We start from the raw sequence: 13,269 nt of genomic DNA, 5'->3' as shown, positions 1-13,269 counted from the left end.
AAAAATATACGAACCAATTTGTGTGTCAATAAGAATTACACAAACCAATTTGGGTGTATAGAAAAAATACACAAACCAATATGTGTGTCAAGAAAAAATACACAAACCAATTTGTGTGTCAATAAGAAATGTTACTAAGATAAATAATTAAAATAGTACGTATTAAAATATTTCATTAAAATACAACGACTAGCCTCTCATCAGGTCGGGAGCTGGCGTCTATTTGAAATCTTAGACGCATAATTAATATAAAAATCCATTAGTTTTTTACTACGAAAATACGAATTAATTATTATTTAAAGTACCGTGTGTCAATAGTTTCTTCCCTAATGACACACAATGTCGTAGTAGTCAAGTTACTATTATTGACGCAAAAAGTGTATCAATAGCTAAGAGACTATTGCCACACCTCAAGTGTGTGTCAATAGTCATTCCGCTATTGCCACACTTCGAGTGTGTGTCAATAGTTACTGAGCTATTGCCACACACTTTGTGTGTCAATAGCCACAGCCAAATTTTAACATTACGGGGATAGGAAGAGGCGCCTCTCTGTAGCGAAGCGACTTTACACTCTCTGGATGTAGTGACACGCGTAAAAGCGTAATTTTATAAAATAAAATTAATCCCTAAGCCAGCTTAGATGGCGCTTTTCAAGATGTCTTTTTATTATCGTTCACCGCTTAAAGTCAGAGAGGCTGATTTGACTGATAGTTTTAGTTTTATTGCGAATTAGAAAGTAAAACTATTAAACGATATAACAGGTATATCTTAAATTCCATAAACCCAGTCAATGGCAAATTACACCCGAAGTAGTCTTAAAGGCGTTAATATGGATTATGCCAAGCTAGTTGAAAGGGATCTGGAGGAGAACCAAAACCGTAAATTGGAAGAAAAACGAATTAAGAGAAATTCAGCTAATGTTAATAACTCACTTGCAGATGACAATGGAACTATTGGTCTCAAGAATGATGGGGAGGAAGCTCATCAAATTAAAAAATCCTCATTATCAAACCAAACTAAAATTGATAATGCTAGGAAAATTGCCATGGAACTAGAGGAGTTAAAAAAACGTAAATTGGAAGAGAAAGTAAAGCAATCTAAACCTGGGAACAAAAACGTAGTAGTGTGGATTGGAATACCAGTAGTAGTAATTCTGATAGCCGCAGGCATAGTTATCTATTTTCAACTTAATAACAACAAGAAAGAAGAATTGCTTTACCCCACAAGCAGTGACTTATTTATCAAGGCAATGCAAAATCTAAAAGTGCAATTTCCTGAAATTACACCTACTTCCATTTTCATGATAAATTACACAATTTTGTCAACGCTAGATCACAATGACCCGAGAAGTCCAGCAACTGTCCTTCTTTTAGGAACCAAAGGGAATAAACTTTACACTGACAGAGTGTTACACAACTTGATGGCTGGATTATCAATAACATTTGGTGAAGAAATAAATGATGAAAAACAGTTCTTAGACTTTGAGCTGGTTGATAAATCTAGTTCTGACCGCTTGAAACTGGACATAAGTTTGAAAATTGATAGTGCCTTTGAGAATGAGCAATATAGTTTCTTAGCAATAAAAAATGTGGATAAAGCACCATGGGATGTTGTATCTACGTTACACCCTTACTTTGATCATGAAAATGCTCCATTTAAAAGGGTAGTTTACTTGTGTACAGCTACCACAAATGATAACATGAGAGAGGAAGATTTGAAAGAATATCGTCGTTTGGCAGAAAATCTTTTTGACATTGCTTGGGAAAAATATCACAGCGATCACAGAGATGCGATGTATAGCAGATTATTCACTTCTATTGCAGCTCTTTAATGTTAATAAGATCTAGTTTAAAACTTTTAATCTACCAGTTACAAAATGCATTAAAAGATGGAAAATAGTAGCAAATAATTTGCTTTAGTTCCAGTTGATTTAATGTTTTTAAAATTGCATGCTTGAATTTATAAATTGTTTTAAACTTAAATAAAAATAAAGTGAATGTATAAAATGTAAGAAAAATAAATCATTATAAAAAATATATATATTTATTTGGGAAATAATACCATTATTTTTTTAAAACATCTAACAGAAACCTTCAAATCCCTCTTAAATAACAAAAACCATAATTTAAAGAAACCCTTTTTGATCTAAATCTCATTTTAAATAAAGAGTTAACAGTCATTTTAAAAATACATCAATATAATATATTCCGTCTTGTATAATATATATGTAAATTTATGTAAATGAGTAAAAATAATTATACAGTTAATTCCATCACATGATTTTAGGTATTTTATATCTCTAATAAGTAATTTTTAGGGTCTATGTATAATCAAGTCCCATGTAGGTTTCCATCTAAGATCTTGAATATCTTGGGCTGATAAATGTGTAGTTCCGTAACTTAGAACGCTAAATTTCACAAAAACGTAGATGGCGCAAGAGAGCCATAAAATTAGGGATAGACTATAGGCAGTTTTCAGGATGAATGACCGACATAAATGGCTGTAACCATAAAAAAAAAATTAATATATTGATGTATTATACAAATAATTTAAAGTCTCACCAAGAGAGAAAATCAAGATGCTGTAGAACAGCAGTCAGCAGAAATACTTTATAAATGTAAGCTGGTAAGTAATGGTGCAAAAATAATGTTCTATCGGCTACCAAAAATGGTATCAAATGAAGGATATAGCCAGCAAAAAAGACGAGACCAACTGAACAAAATTGTTCCCATACAGCTATGTGAAAAAAGACACGCACTTGAATAATTTTCATGTACAATTTTATACCAAAGACCTACGCAATGGAATGTCATAACAGAATCGTTGCCTTCTGGCCAAATAGAATGCCAACAATGCCAAGTAAAGGAACAGACTAGCAGCTGCTGTTTGCCACACCACAATATTTCCCAATAAATGAATTTGAGCCTTGAAATAAAAAATGTTTTTTTGGAACAGATTAGATTTCAAAATTAATTTATTGAAAAATAACAAATGTTTGAACCTTACATTACTATTTGGGCTGATCCAATAAGCAATCCCCCTGTTCATCAAAAACCATTCCAAAGGATCGGAACTATACATATGATTCTGAACATTTTCTTGGTTAACGGTCAACATTTTATACTTCAACCACAGAATTAGAATAAAATATTATTACGGTACATAGTTAATAATTATTAGTGTTTGATTAGTACTTGTAGTTCCCAAAATTTCTCCATGAATGATAACTGGGTTGGTTGCAAGGGTACAAATTCTGCCATGCCCATTTCTCTCTCTCTCTCTTTTTGGTCAGCATCTTTAAAACATTAGCTACATTTAACAAAAAGCCTCGCATAGAGCATTATGAGTAATGGAAATACTTTTAGTGTGTCGGTGCTCTTCAACATTCCAAACAGTGTCATCTTGACTAATTACCCGATCAGTTACAACTTCGTGCTGATTAAAACCCCATTCTGGTAACTGTTTGCCACTAAACTGTACCATGAAAGAAGGATATTAACACTTTTACCCACTAAATTCAGTAAAGCATTATACCTTCAAAGCTTGAGATGAATTTGCATGAACGAGCCTAACATGAGAATGTATAGTATGCCAGATTTCCCCTTCCGTATCCTTATTCAAAATTTCCTGTCAAAATTATAACCCTTTAAAGTTGACTGTTTTTTTTTTTATATATTGTAGATCTTAGCACTAAAACTAACCACACGCCACAGATTTTGTGCAGGAAAAGATATGTTATAATCAATATAGCACGATACTTCTTGGTGTTGAGGGGAAGATGGTGCAGCTACATCGTGACTGTGCCCAGTTGGAAATTTCATAATTATAAATGACTATTAAAATACTCCACCTCAATGAAACAAGACACAAACCTATTCAACGCTCTACTTGTGATGCCGTGTATTAATTGAATTACATCACCATGCTTTATACGATCAATAGGTTCCGATACAACTAGATCATTTCTATTTCAAACACCAATACATTACTTTAATTGAACTGATTTAATGTATAGTTTTTATGATATTTACTTTTCCGGCCTTTTTATAATCCACCAATTATTAACATCTTTAAAACTATAACAAGTAACCTAAGAACAGTAATTACAATTAATTTCTGCAGCTCTTTTCCACTAATTTCAATAATTTTTCAACCTGTTGTTGATGAGAACTTCCTCTCTTATCGGGATATTTAATCGGGTATACGTGGGGATGAGAATGAAGCCAACAAGCTCGACCGTGAGTGTGTCGCAATGTAATTTGAGATCCATGAACTATTTCTAATGGCTGTCCTTTTGTTATAGAAGCCAAGCCGCCCTATTCCACATTGGATAATAGGTTTTAAATATTAAAAGTCAAATTGAAATTTTTAATTAGCTATTTTTACTTCTAAGCTAGCCTGAAAGGCACTCGTCATCACATTATCATGAGGACCAGCTTTAGTCAGAATTGACAAATGAATATAAAAAGTAGTAAAATAGACCAACATTGGAATCAGACATAAGACACCCACTCTGGCACCAAAATGGGCCCACAACTGCTTCTATAGAACAAAATGAATTAATTTTAGTAAAATAGAATGTGTGGATAAAGATAGTCATCCAAAAGCAATTGTTGAACACAGGGAGTCCTTACACCCTGTTGAACATAAGCAACAAAATTGCTTTGGGACTGGATTTAAGGAGTTATTACGTGACACTCACTGTTGTAATACTTTTATCGCCAATCATTTTCCAAAAGTCAACCGCAATAATAAATAATACTAGTAATGCAGTGAAAAAGCCCACATATTTCACACTAAATAATGTAAAAAAATAGTGACTGGCTGACATATAGGAAATTTAAAAAAAAAATAGTACCATATGGCACAAGCAAAGGACAAAGCAGTGAGACATAGGAAGGCCCACCACTCTCCAGAAAATGGCCTGCAATATATATAAAAATATAAATTAAATTGAAACCTTTCATACATGTCAAAATAACTATAGCTACCTATTACTCTTTTTGCGAAATTTGAGAAGCATCCATAAGGAAGTTGTAGAGAAAAATAAAAGCATACTCTCCATTAGAATAAATCTCGACTGGGTTAATAAAGCATTATCTACAGATCCAATGGTACAATAAAATAAACACGAAGCCTCGGTGATTTAAAATAAATACGCAAAGATACTAGCCAATAATAATTAAAATGCCAGCTATGGCTGCAGTGCGATGAGTTAATCCCAATTCAACAAGTAAATGAAAAACAATTGGAACTAAGAGACTTCCAAACAGAGCTGGAACAGATCTTAAAGCCCTAATTGGGACATTAGGGCCATAACCTAACCAATACAAAGATTTAAAAAATAACTCTGGTATAAAATAATGGAAAGGGCAATCTTACTGCCGCCAATCCTATCAAATTGAGTATTTCCATCGTAATCCGACAAATACCCTACAATAGATATTCAATTAGAAAAAAAAAAAACCAATATTTTATGTTGCATTTAATCATTATTGAAATTCTAAAATACCAGCAAGGGCAATTAGTTGCTTTCCAAGAGGTGGGTGAGAATCAAAAAAGAATGTCCTTTTCATATAGAGGCTTGCAAATTTTCCATAATGAAGCTCGTCAAATCTTTTAGATTGACAAATGATTAACATTTCATATACCAACGAAAAGGAAATCAAAATTTTTGAATTAAACCATACACAATACTCTTTGGTTCATCTATTCTCCACAGCCTGGTAAAGAGCGCAATAAAGAATAATGACACAGCAGTGAAATCAATTTCAATTTGAAAGGACCAAGGTTGACTTTCGGTACATAAGATTGATTCGTGTTTTTCATTTTCCAAGGACTATTTTTAAACAAAGTTACATACTTGGGATGGTAATTTGCATACTGTCAGTTAAAACTTACATTTTGGAAAGTACTTGTTTTTTTATTAATGGTATCGCTACCACCATCTGTATTTCCTTTAATTTTATATTTATCTTTTTGAAGATTAGGATTGGCACTGTTAGTGTTTTTGATAGTTGTGTCATTTTGAGTCGAAGTATTTTCACGAGACTCTTGGGAAATCACAGGGTCTGGAGGTTTCTTAGCACTTTTGTCTTTAGTTTTCTTTTCCTCTACCAATGTATCACCATTTGCATGCTTTTTATCATTTTTGCTATCTTCTTTTTTAGGGGTTTTCTGAGCTTTGGGTTTGTCTACAGTTTCTTTGGCATTAGATGGAATTTTCATTCTGGGGCCTCAAAAATATTTGATAAATAAAACCTATTTGACAGCAGTTACGCATTTATGGCCACTAATGATACCGTTCATGCCGGTAATGGTACTCCTAGGTTAGGATCAAAAAGTGGAATGAGCCTAAATATCTCGCAAGGAAAGTACTCTTCTGAAGATTCTAGTAAACTTTTATACTAAAAATCTTGTTTAAGATAAATTACTTCAGCTTGATAGCTTAGTTAAGAAATTTTATCTCTAAGATTTACATATGTTATAATTAAACATAAGGGTCAATAAACTTAGATAAGATACTCATCAATGAAACCACCTCTAGAAACATTGTGACAGATGAAACTATTGGATGGACAACGTCCTTAGGTTAAGAGAAACGTCAGCGGCCTGTGTGTGCTGGGCGTAAAAACCGGAATAATTACATTCATACCTCCCCTTCTTGTATCCCCCCCCTTCCTATGTGTACCAGACCAGTGAAGGTTTTTAACTCCACCTTTAAGAAGTTAAAATTTTATATTTTTCATATATGTAAAAATTTAATAAACTAATAGGTGAAACATAATAAGAATATACATTTAGAATTATAACAATATGTAAGTAACACGCATAAAATAATATCAATACCTTAATTTATATTCTTCCTGTAAAAGGCGGCAGTTTCAAAAACTTTGTAAAGGTAGCAGGTACTTTCAACATGAATTAGTAGTTTAAAAAAATTGTTTTTGTAGATAATTACCATATGGTCAAATATGAAGTCTTATAATGTTAAATGTTAGAAATCTAACGATATGGTAAAATATCAGGTATACAACAGAAGTCCATAGGAAATATGAAGCCCTATAAACATTTGGTATAAGATAAAATCAATGACAAATTGTCATTTGAATGAGACAGTGTCCGTAATATGGCAAGGATTAAAAAAAAAATAGTATAATGAATTACTAAACTGCTTCCCAGTTAAATAAAAATAAAATGGGCGGATATAATATTCTCAGCTAAATAAATATTTGTAAATTCAATAATAGCAGCTTCGTCATCACAAAGCTACCATTTCTTCAGAATCAACTCCATCTTTACTCAATGATCTGATTGAAGGACGGGTTTTAGAGCGGGTTAGCTCTATCACATAGAGAGCAGCCTAAAACCACAGTTATTTCAAATTAGGGTTTGGAAAAATATCATAAGAGAGTATTTTAAAATATTTACTAAAGAAAGTTCCATAGCTGCTAAGAGATACGATCCAATCCTGAAATCAAAATGATCTAGAAAAGCTCCTCCGATAAATGGTCCAACAGAGGCTCTAAAATATTAATTTCAACAATATAATTCAGCATTATTAGTAGATTATTAAAACATTTTACCCCAACGCGCAAGCGCTGTTAAAAATAGCTGATGTTAAGGCATAGGTATTTTTGTCTAAAGCATAGCCATTTTTTCTGGGAATAAAAGAAATATTACAACACTGCTACAGAACTAGAATGAGATAGATTACTTACTGTGCACAGTGTAGCATGCCAGTAAATGCGCACACCATTTTGGCAGCAATTCCAAGCCCACACAGAATCAAAGACAATATGACCAACCATAGTTTCCTTAAAAAGTACATATATTTAATCAATTTAAATTGAACCGACAAATACATATTTTGTACGCTTACGGTTCAAATGGAAAGAAAGGAAGGGGCCCCAGAAATACACAACCAACAAAACAAATAATACAACCAACTAAACACGAAATAGCAGTTCCAACCTTAAAACGCAACAAAAAAAAGGTTATAAATCAAATATGTAAATTTTCAAGTATAAAATTTAATACTCTTACTCCCTTATCAGTAAGGTAACCCCAAACAGGGGTTGAAATAGCATATGTGCCACCTTCAGCCATAAAACATAGACCAATAAATATTGGTCGGAGTGCAAAATTGGAACGAAGAAAAGGTTCCAGAGTACATGATAGATATCCAGTGTTGAATTCGTTAGTTAAAATGGCTAGAATACTCAATGCAACTCCAAAGTTTAAAGTAAATTTCATCATGCTCTTTAATGACATGGATGAACCATCGGGTTCTTTGGATAAAACAAATAGGTTGATTAAGGGCAATATCTTAAATCAAATATCATCAAAATTATTTATCAAACCACGCTTTGGAATGGCGAAAATTGAGATGAAAGATAGCAAAAGGATTATTCCACCAATTACAACAAATGGAATTGCAAAGCCACCCAACTGCATAATGAAGATTGCTATTTTTACATAAGTTTAATTTATTCAAAAGATCTTGACAGACCTCGTAAAGAAAACCACCAAGGGCAGGTCCCACGATATAACCCAAACCTACTGCCGTTTCCATGGATCCCTAGTAATGGACAATTCTTTTGTATTTATGGAAAAAATTAAATGTAAGCAGGATTATAAAACAAATGCAAATACATACAAACGCTGAAGCTATATTGTCTGGAAAAATACCAGCTACTGTTATGTAACTGATAACTTGGAATGAAGCTGCACCAATTCCATTAGTAATACGCAAGACAAATGCTGTAACTACGAACTCAACATAATCAAGATGATTGATAAAACTATTAAAAGTAATATAGAGGTATCGCCATTACCCTGTGCCACATTTAAATAAAAAAAACTAATGAATTCTAAACTATCACTTTCCCAAATGAAATTGTCGCAATGGCAGAAACTGCTAGGCCGACAATAATTAAAATCTTTTCATCATGATTCGCAACCTTAAAGAAATCAAATCAAGAAACGAAGCAGATTATGCAGATAGAATAGCAGCAAGCTGAAATTCACATACTAATTTAACAAATACTGGACAGTGGATTAATGTAGCCATTTGGAATGAGCCAATAATCATTCCATATTCTGTAGCAGTTGCATTTTTTGATTCTGCCTTAAATATAAAAATACATAGGAAACCACTTCAGAACAACAATGTTTATGTACAACCAACTCACTTCTTTTGGAAAAAAAGGGGCAAGGCTACATATTGACACAAAAATTAGGAACTGTCCCAGCCACAGTATTGTCATAATTGAATATCGTCTAAATTTCGTCATTTCAATAGAATTAATTTTTGGGGAACCAGTAGCTGATAAAGTTTCAGATTCAGGCACTGTTTCATCATGCCCATTATCCATACTATTTTCAATTGTTTTATCACACTCATTCATTACTGATGAAATTAAATACTATAGTATAATTATAAATAATATATATATTAAATGCCTAATGGTTTTTCATTAAAAACAAAAAATGGTCTTACCAGTAAGTGACCTTTGACACAGGCTGGGATTTTGGTTCTATCCAAGTACCAAAGCTTCCCAATTACACTATGTTATGTAAAGGTTATGGTTACAGATTTTATTATTTTTTAAAAAGCTAATTGAAAATTTGAAACCCGTTTTTTCAAAGTGCACGATTATTCGTTAAAAATAAAACTCTTTTAACTAATAAATATAATATGACATATAAAGAATTAAAGACTCTTCTTAACGCATTCCCTGTGTCAAATCAAACCGGCGCCACTAAGACGTTTAAAACCAAAGAAAATATAGATGAGGAAGAGAAACTGGAGCTTCCAGGTGTGGTTCTAACCTTTTTTGTTTTTTTGTTTATTGGGACTCACACACATCGGTGTCGACCCTAGGCCTGAGTCACCAGCACACACACAATAACTGATTAATCAGGGTGAGATATGTGTAACGGCCACGCCAACGAGGGGATACTTGGGGACAGGGGTGGGGACCTGACCACCCGTTGGGGGATTGTTGAACGTTCTCACACGGCCTTCCACAAACTCTGCCTCCCAGACGCTTGGGATTACAGGAGTGAGCCACTACTCCCGGCGTGTGGCTCTAACCATAGAAATAGAAATGAGACTGGAACCACTGAGCTTTTCGCCAATCAAAAAGGAAACGGGCAAGCTAGAAGCAGAGAGTGTAAAGATTATGAGAGGCGTCTCTTCCTATTCCCGTAACGTTAAAATTTCGTACAAGATTTTGAGAGCGCGCGCCCATAGGAGAGGTTACGATACTATCCGACACACGATGTCGCTACTGGAATTTTTTTTAATTTTGTAAACATCCGGTGATGATCCGGAAAGTATTTTTCATCAGTCATGACTGTTAAACATAGTTGAATTATGCTAATTTTAATTTAAAATTAATAAAATTCAATTCCATGAAAAATAAAGAAACGTAAGTACAAGAAAGCGGACTATTTATAATATTTTGATACTAAAAGAATTAATTTGTTTGATTAACCAAGGAAATTCATTGGAATAGAATTACAAAATTCTAAGTCTTCATCGGAACATTGCCCCTGGCTTTGCGAGACTACAAGATTTTCAAAATTGGAGAAATCTTCATCCGGTCCTGGAGCTGCAGTTTTAAAAGTGTCAATGTTTAAAATCATCAATGCAATTAGAATCCGGTGGTTTCAAGAGATTATTCACAGAGGTAGCCCGGTATGCAGCTCGAAATTGTTGTGGATTCGGATGATCACGGTTGCCTCCTTTCTGTCTTATAGATCCAAGAAAATTATCTACAAAAGCTTGGCTAATCCTGTCCGTTAATAAAAACTTAAAACCAAAATTATCCTTTAGATCTTCCCAGAGGAGTAGCAAGGCTTGAATTGAAATTACCATTTTCTGAAATTTCCAATGGTGAAGAGTCCTTAAAACTGAAAATTGTTGGCACAGCGGATGGTGTGAGCCTATTTTTAGTTCTAATATTCATGAAACTGGCATCAATGAAATGATTCGCGCAAATTCTATGGTTAACGTGTAAATATTCCGTAGTTTTATTTGTAAGCCCATCATTATTTACATTTTTCAGCCACAAAATAGAACTAAAATTTATATTAAGTTAATATGCCAATAAGCCTATCTAATGAAAATGCGAATTTACCAGTCTTTTTCCTTTGGAAACTTAAAAAAATATAAACAAGGATTTCTTGTTTTCGATATTTTACAATTTAAAACGGAACAATATACCTCAGAAATACTAAATTATTTAAAAACCTTGTAAAACTAGCATTAAAAATCTGGAAAGTTTTTGCGTCTCTTTTAAACCTAACATCGAAACGCACGCGCTGTGAGAACGGCGCCACTAGTGGCGCCATCGCTCTTACGGTAGTAGTGGACATTATTGGGAAAAAAAAGTTAGTACGCTTTTTTGAAAGAGAGACGCCTCTCATAATCTTTACACTCTCTGCTAGAAGGCTGCGGCCGGGCCATAAGGGTGGAATCGGGCTATCCGCGCCATATGACAAACATATTAAATATGGTTACAGTGGAAATTTTGAAGGTTGCGAGCCATTGCGAATCGCTATGCGCAGTGACGGCACTTTAGGGTTTGTGTTTTTCACATCTTTAAGCTACGTTCAGTGAAGCCAAAGATAATATAACTACGTACCCTAGATTCGAAATCACGGCGTTTCTCGATAGCGCGTTTTCTCGTGAGGAAGTCGGGCTCCATAGAAGGGTGAGAAATAAGGAATTTCAATAGATAACCCAAGATTATATTACTCACCTTTAGTTTTCTTTCGTTTAGAAACATCTTTAGAGCTACAGGCATGATCCATTATTTAAAATAAAATAAAATTACGTAATAAAAAGACTAGATACTTCATGGCTAAAATTTACATATTTATTTACATGAGCGAGCTTTCGGACCGTGGTCCCTTTTCAAGCAGAGGCTTGAAATGGGACGAAAAGGGGCGAAACTTTAAATGGGATTCCCTCTCGGACCGTCGCCGCGTCAAACGCCTCGCAATAGTAAACAGTGTTATTCACCGCTCCAACGGAGCCCTGGCCCCGCTTACGTCCGCCATCTCGTCTTGGCGTCGCGCTCCGCGTGGAATGAAATCTGCGGCTCTCATTCTTCCTGGCTTTCGACTCTCCGTCCGCAGGCACTCCTTCCTCCCCTCTTCGATCCGTGACTGGAACTCTCTCCCGGACTTCCTAAAGTCCATTCCCAACCCCAAATAGTTCCGCAAGGAGCTAACTGAGTTCCTAGAACTTCATATTTAACTCGTTTACATGTAATAATGTAATATATAACTCCTTTATTTTGTTTTATTTCTATTGTATCTCCCTCACATTGTACTGTTTTCCTGTACATACAAACTGTATATATTTTTTCTCTGTATATGTATAATTTGTATTGTCCACTGTCTTAACGTGATGGGTCTTAGACCTCTTGTTGAGCAATAAAAGAACTAAAGAACTAAAGAACTAGTCTTTTTATTACGTTATTTTATTTTATTTTAAATTCTAATGCCATGGCATGTAAAACCTTTCAAATGAAAAAAATGATCCATTATTGTTTTAAAACAATATAACGCAAAAATATCTGGTATCTTGAAAACCGTAAATAATTTTAACTAGGTGTCGGTAGCCCTGCCAGCTCCATGGAGGCAAATTTTTCCGACTTCCGCCGGGAACTCAGTAAGAGCCTGCGTTTACGTGCAAGGAGCTTGATTTCGAATCTAGGGTACGTCGTTATATTATCTTTGGTGAAGCTTAACGGTCTTACGTTTGCGTTAATTCCGTTGAGACTTTTGCTGTTGTAATTTTTTTTAAATATCGTCTGCTGAGTCGTCCGCAGCTAGCCTTCCCGTGTGCTCTGACGTCACGATTCCGTTTAACAACGAAGAAACCTGCTCTTTCAATCGTTGAGTTTGTTGAGCTAACGTTGCCAACGTGACGTCAAAACCGGAAATTAAAAAAACCGTTCAGTGAAAAAAGTTGTCAACGTTGAGACCGTTGAGCTTCCATGAACGTAGCCCAACGTGGCCTACTTGTTAGAATGAATTATGTACTTACTACGTCACAACATGGAACTGGTCATAACTTTAAGTATTATTACGAGCGCGCACGAAACCTCGGACATTGAGTTGGGGATGGGCCTTTAATTAGTCCAAGGATGGGCCAACATTGCATTGAAATTAGAGGCTTTGGTCCCATTCGTTCGAAAACGATTTAACATTGAGTCCCAATCGATCGAAATTACCCCAATTGTGCGGTTT

At 34.5% G+C, this 13,269-nt stretch overlaps 3 protein-coding genes across 3 annotated transcripts; 1 reads left to right on the top strand and 2 right to left on the bottom strand.

Annotated features, from left to right (window-relative positions):
* The first annotated feature begins 659 nt into the window (after positions 1 to 659).
* On the top strand, positions 660 to 2,024 carry LOC149935431 (uncharacterized). Its single transcript, XM_090181094.1, has 2 exons — positions 660 to 878; positions 939 to 2,024. Exons 1-2 carry the CDS (start codon positions 791 to 793, stop codon positions 1,829 to 1,831), a joined length of 981 nt encoding a protein of 326 aa, XP_090037220.1. The 5' UTR covers positions 660 to 790; the 3' UTR covers positions 1,832 to 2,024.
* A 37-nt stretch (positions 2,025 to 2,061) lies between these two features.
* rt (Protein O-mannosyltransferase rt) lies at positions 2,062 to 6,637 on the bottom strand. The gene is made up of 20 exons (XM_090181093.1): positions 5,902 to 6,637; positions 5,691 to 5,839; positions 5,513 to 5,616; positions 5,383 to 5,433; positions 5,174 to 5,320; positions 4,992 to 5,100; positions 4,859 to 4,924; positions 4,703 to 4,796; positions 4,387 to 4,542; positions 4,155 to 4,316; positions 4,032 to 4,090; positions 3,873 to 3,965; positions 3,702 to 3,798; positions 3,535 to 3,627; positions 3,360 to 3,474; positions 3,195 to 3,295; positions 3,007 to 3,123; positions 2,799 to 2,925; positions 2,562 to 2,736; positions 2,062 to 2,500 (listed from the first exon to the last, which is right to left on the bottom strand). The coding sequence occupies exons 1-20, from the start codon at positions 6,226 to 6,228 to the stop codon at positions 2,314 to 2,316; spliced, it is 2,529 nt and encodes an 842-aa protein (XP_090037219.1). The 5' UTR covers positions 6,229 to 6,637; the 3' UTR covers positions 2,062 to 2,313.
* Positions 6,638 to 6,749: 112 nt separating this feature from the next.
* On the bottom strand, positions 6,750 to 10,307 carry LOC149935429 (MFS-type transporter SLC18B1-like). The gene is made up of 13 exons (XM_090181298.1): positions 9,503 to 10,307; positions 9,195 to 9,428; positions 9,035 to 9,130; positions 8,891 to 8,963; positions 8,660 to 8,805; positions 8,513 to 8,581; positions 8,364 to 8,451; positions 8,047 to 8,291; positions 7,883 to 7,974; positions 7,722 to 7,817; positions 7,587 to 7,661; positions 7,432 to 7,525; positions 6,750 to 7,363 (listed from the first exon to the last, which is right to left on the bottom strand). The coding sequence occupies exons 2-13, from the start codon at positions 9,408 to 9,410 to the stop codon at positions 7,262 to 7,264; spliced, it is 1,392 nt and encodes a 463-aa protein (XP_090037424.1). The 5' UTR covers positions 9,411 to 9,428; positions 9,503 to 10,307; the 3' UTR covers positions 6,750 to 7,261.
* Positions 10,308 to 13,269: the final 2,962 nt, after the last annotated feature.

Source organism: Leiobunum rupestre, chromosome 7 (genome assembly GCF_980474605.1).
Source record: "Leiobunum rupestre chromosome 7, qqLeiRupe1.1.hap1, whole genome shotgun sequence".
In the NCBI taxonomy this organism is placed as follows: domain Eukaryota; kingdom Metazoa; phylum Arthropoda; class Arachnida; order Opiliones; family Sclerosomatidae; genus Leiobunum; species Leiobunum rupestre.
Note: the sequence above shows the minus strand (reverse complement) of the source record. Positions and strands in the feature narration are given on the sequence as shown.

Coding starts and splice junctions, on each gene's coding strand:
- LOC149935431 (XM_090181094.1), top strand. CDS start 791: ATGGCAAATTACACCCGAAGTAGTCTTAAAGGCGTTAATATGGATTAT. Junction 879..938: donor TCTGGAGGAGAACCAAAACC/GTAAATTGGAAG, acceptor ACTCACTTGCAG/ATGACAATGGAACTATTGGT.
- rt (XM_090181093.1), bottom strand. CDS start 6,228: ATGAAAATTCCATCTAATGCCAAAGAAACTGTAGACAAACCCAAAGCT. Junction 4,091..4,154: donor GAAGTTCTCATCAACAACAG/GTTGAAAAATTA, acceptor TACTGTTCTTAG/GTTACTTGTTATAGTTTTAA. Junction 3,124..3,194: donor AGAAATTTTGGGAACTACAA/GTACTAATCAAA, acceptor CTGTGGTTGAAG/TATAAAATGTTGACCGTTAA.
- LOC149935429 (XM_090181298.1), bottom strand. CDS start 9,410: ATGAATGAGTGTGATAAAACAATTGAAAATAGTATGGATAATGGGCAT. Junction 8,964..9,034: donor GTCCAGTATTTGTTAAATTA/GTATGTGAATTT, acceptor GATTTCTTTAAG/GTTGCGAATCATGATGAAAA. Junction 8,582..8,659: donor ACAATATAGCTTCAGCGTTT/GTATGTATTTGC, acceptor GTCCATTACTAG/GGATCCATGGAAACGGCAGT.